Here is a 2,534-nt window from a genome sequence, read left to right on the forward strand (position 1 = left end):
CCCGCCCCATACCAAAATCCATGGATGCTCAAGTCCCTTATATAAAAGGGCATAAATTTGCATATAACCTATGTACTTATATACTTCACATCATGTCTGTCTAGATTACTTATAATTTTGTAAGTGTAATACAATGTAAATACTATGTAAATAGTTGTAAATATGAGGCAAATGCTATGTTAATAGTTTCCAGTGTACAGTAAACTCAGGTTTTAGTTTTTGGAATTTTCTGGAATTTTTTCCCCCCATCTGATGTTGAATTCAAAGATGAAAATCCACAGGTGTGGAAAATCAACAATTTATATCTCAGTAAATGTGCTTTCACTGATCCAACTGATCAGACAGCAGGTTTCTTCTGCATGATACAAGTAAAGAAGAATGGGTTAACCACCTGAGGAAAGCCTTTAAGTCAGTTTTTGATTACTCTTAGCAAATAGTTTTTATACGTATAGCTGGGAAATGTAAAATTCTTTGTTCATGTCTAGTAGAATCATGGTAGATTCCATATAGCTCTCTGTTAGTAATGACCATCCTCTGGGATTGCAGGGCTACTGAATGCTGGAACCAGGTCTCTTAACCCCAGGGACTGACTACTGTGGAGAGTAAGTATGGATATATTGAGTATTTTGAGGGTTTTGTGAGAAAAGAAAGGGAAAATGAGAAAAGTTTTCAGTGAGGAGCAGTAGCTCCAAAGCCATTCTCATGCTTTGTCTCACCTACCAACCTCCTTACACAAACTAGTGAAAGTCATCTCTGTGTTTCTCCTGTTTTAAGAAAAGCTTGGTCTTTAAAAACAGTTTGATGCTTTAAAAAATTTATAACAATCTTATGATAGTTTAAACACTTGTTAAGTAAAATGTACCAGGATGTCTCAGCGCTTACCAAGTCCACTCCTTGTAATCCTTGTGTCCATAAGAAAGCTTCCATGTACCCTCTGTGGGTCAGACCTCATGCTGAGTGCTTTATGTGAACCTTGGTCAGCCTGCAAGGTGAAGACTTACCTTAGAGCTTAGGAAACTGGTACTCAGAAACCGGTACTGCCCTGAGGTTATATTGCTGTTGTCAGAACTTGAATCCTAGCTCAGTTCTACTTTTTCTCCGAAGTCCAGTGGTGTGGTTGTGCTCTGAGGCTGGAGAATGGGAGAGGGACAGAAGCCTTATGAGTGCACTTAGCTTTCACAGCCTTTTTTCCTGCTGTCTCATCTACCTGTGGACCACCCATGCCTCAGAATGAGCAAGAAGACATGGCCGAAAGTCTGTGGGTTCTGTACAGATGTGCAAAGTTTGTATTCATTTCAAACCCTCATTTGCCAGTCCTCTTTTATTAGTTTCCTTTTGCTGCTGTGACAAATTATTACAAGTTTAGTGGCTTGAAATCACACAGATTGATCTTACACTTCTATGAAGTAAAGTCTGATGTGTTTCTCTGGTGTCAGAGGGTGCATTCCTTATCTGGAGGCTTTGAAAATAACTCATTTCCTTTCTTTTTCCATCTTCTGGAGGCCACCCGCCTACTTTGCCGCATAGCGCCTCTCTCTGTCTTCCAGATCAGTGACATGAGTTTTACTCTCTGCCATGTCTGACCCTTCTTATTTCCTGTTCCACTTTTAATGACCCTTGTGAGCACAGTGGGTCTATACAGATAGTCCAGGACAGTCCTACTTTATGGTCCACTGATTGGCAACTTGAATTCCATCTGTGACCTTAATTCTCCTTTCCCTGTGTAACCTAGCCTATTTATACATTCCAGGGATTGAGATTTACAACTTTGAGGGCCATTATTTACATTATTAACTTGCTTGAATTGTAGTGAACGAGATCTTAATTACAAGTCTTTTGGAGTTATAAAACATCTCGGTTCAGTTCAGTCGCTCAGTCGTGTCCAACTCTTTGTGACCCTATGAATTGCAGCACGCCAGGCCTGCCTGTCCATCACCAACTTCCAGAGTTTGCTCAAACTCACGTCCATCTAGTCGGTGATGCCATGCAGCCATCTCATCCTTTATTTTCCCCTTTTACTCCTGCCCCCAATCCCTCCCAGCATCAGAGTCTTTTCCAATGAGTCAGTTCTTTGCATGAGGTGGCCAAAGTACTGGAGTTTCAGCTTTAGCGTCATTCCTTCCAAAGAACATCCAGGACTGATCTTTAGAATGGACTGGTTGGATCTCCTTGCAGTCCAAGGGACTCTCAAGAGTCTTCTCCAACACTGTGGTTCAAAAGCATCAATTCTTTGGCGCTCAGCCTTCTTCACAGTCCAACTCTCACATCCATACATGACCACTGGAAAAACCATAGCCTTGACTAGACAGACCTTTGTTGGCAAAGTAATGTCTCTGCTTTTGAGTAAAACATCTAAGGCCATGTAAATGCTTAAAAGTTAAGGAAAAATACAAACAGTAGAGAAGAAAATGGAGTGACAAGCTTCTTGAATATTAACATGTTTTTGTATGTGTGATAACATAAAAGTCAAGTGTTGATTATGTTTATTGCCCTTTGTGGTCATTAGTAAGTAGCAACCTGACCTAAAGTTTTTG

General features: G+C 40.5%; 1 protein-coding gene across 1 annotated transcript in view; it reads left to right on the top strand.

Annotated features, from left to right (window-relative positions):
* The window catches only part of PHF3 (PHD finger protein 3), an 83,072-nt gene extending 81,147 nt beyond the window's left edge, over window positions 1–1,925 (top strand). Inside the window, exon 15 of the mRNA XM_010840807.1 lies at window positions 547–1,925. Within this exon, the coding sequence (XP_010839109.1) occupies window positions 547–590 (44 nt within the window). The 3' untranslated portion in view covers window positions 591–1,925. The remainder of the gene's footprint in view (window positions 1–546) is intronic.
* Window positions 1,926–2,534: the final 609 nt, after the last annotated feature.

Source organism: Bison bison, unplaced genomic scaffold, assembly GCF_000754665.1.
Source record: "Bison bison bison isolate TAMUID 2011002044 unplaced genomic scaffold, Bison_UMD1.0 scf7180017864147, whole genome shotgun sequence".
NCBI classification, from domain to species: Eukaryota; Metazoa; Chordata; class Mammalia; order Artiodactyla; family Bovidae; genus Bison; species Bison bison.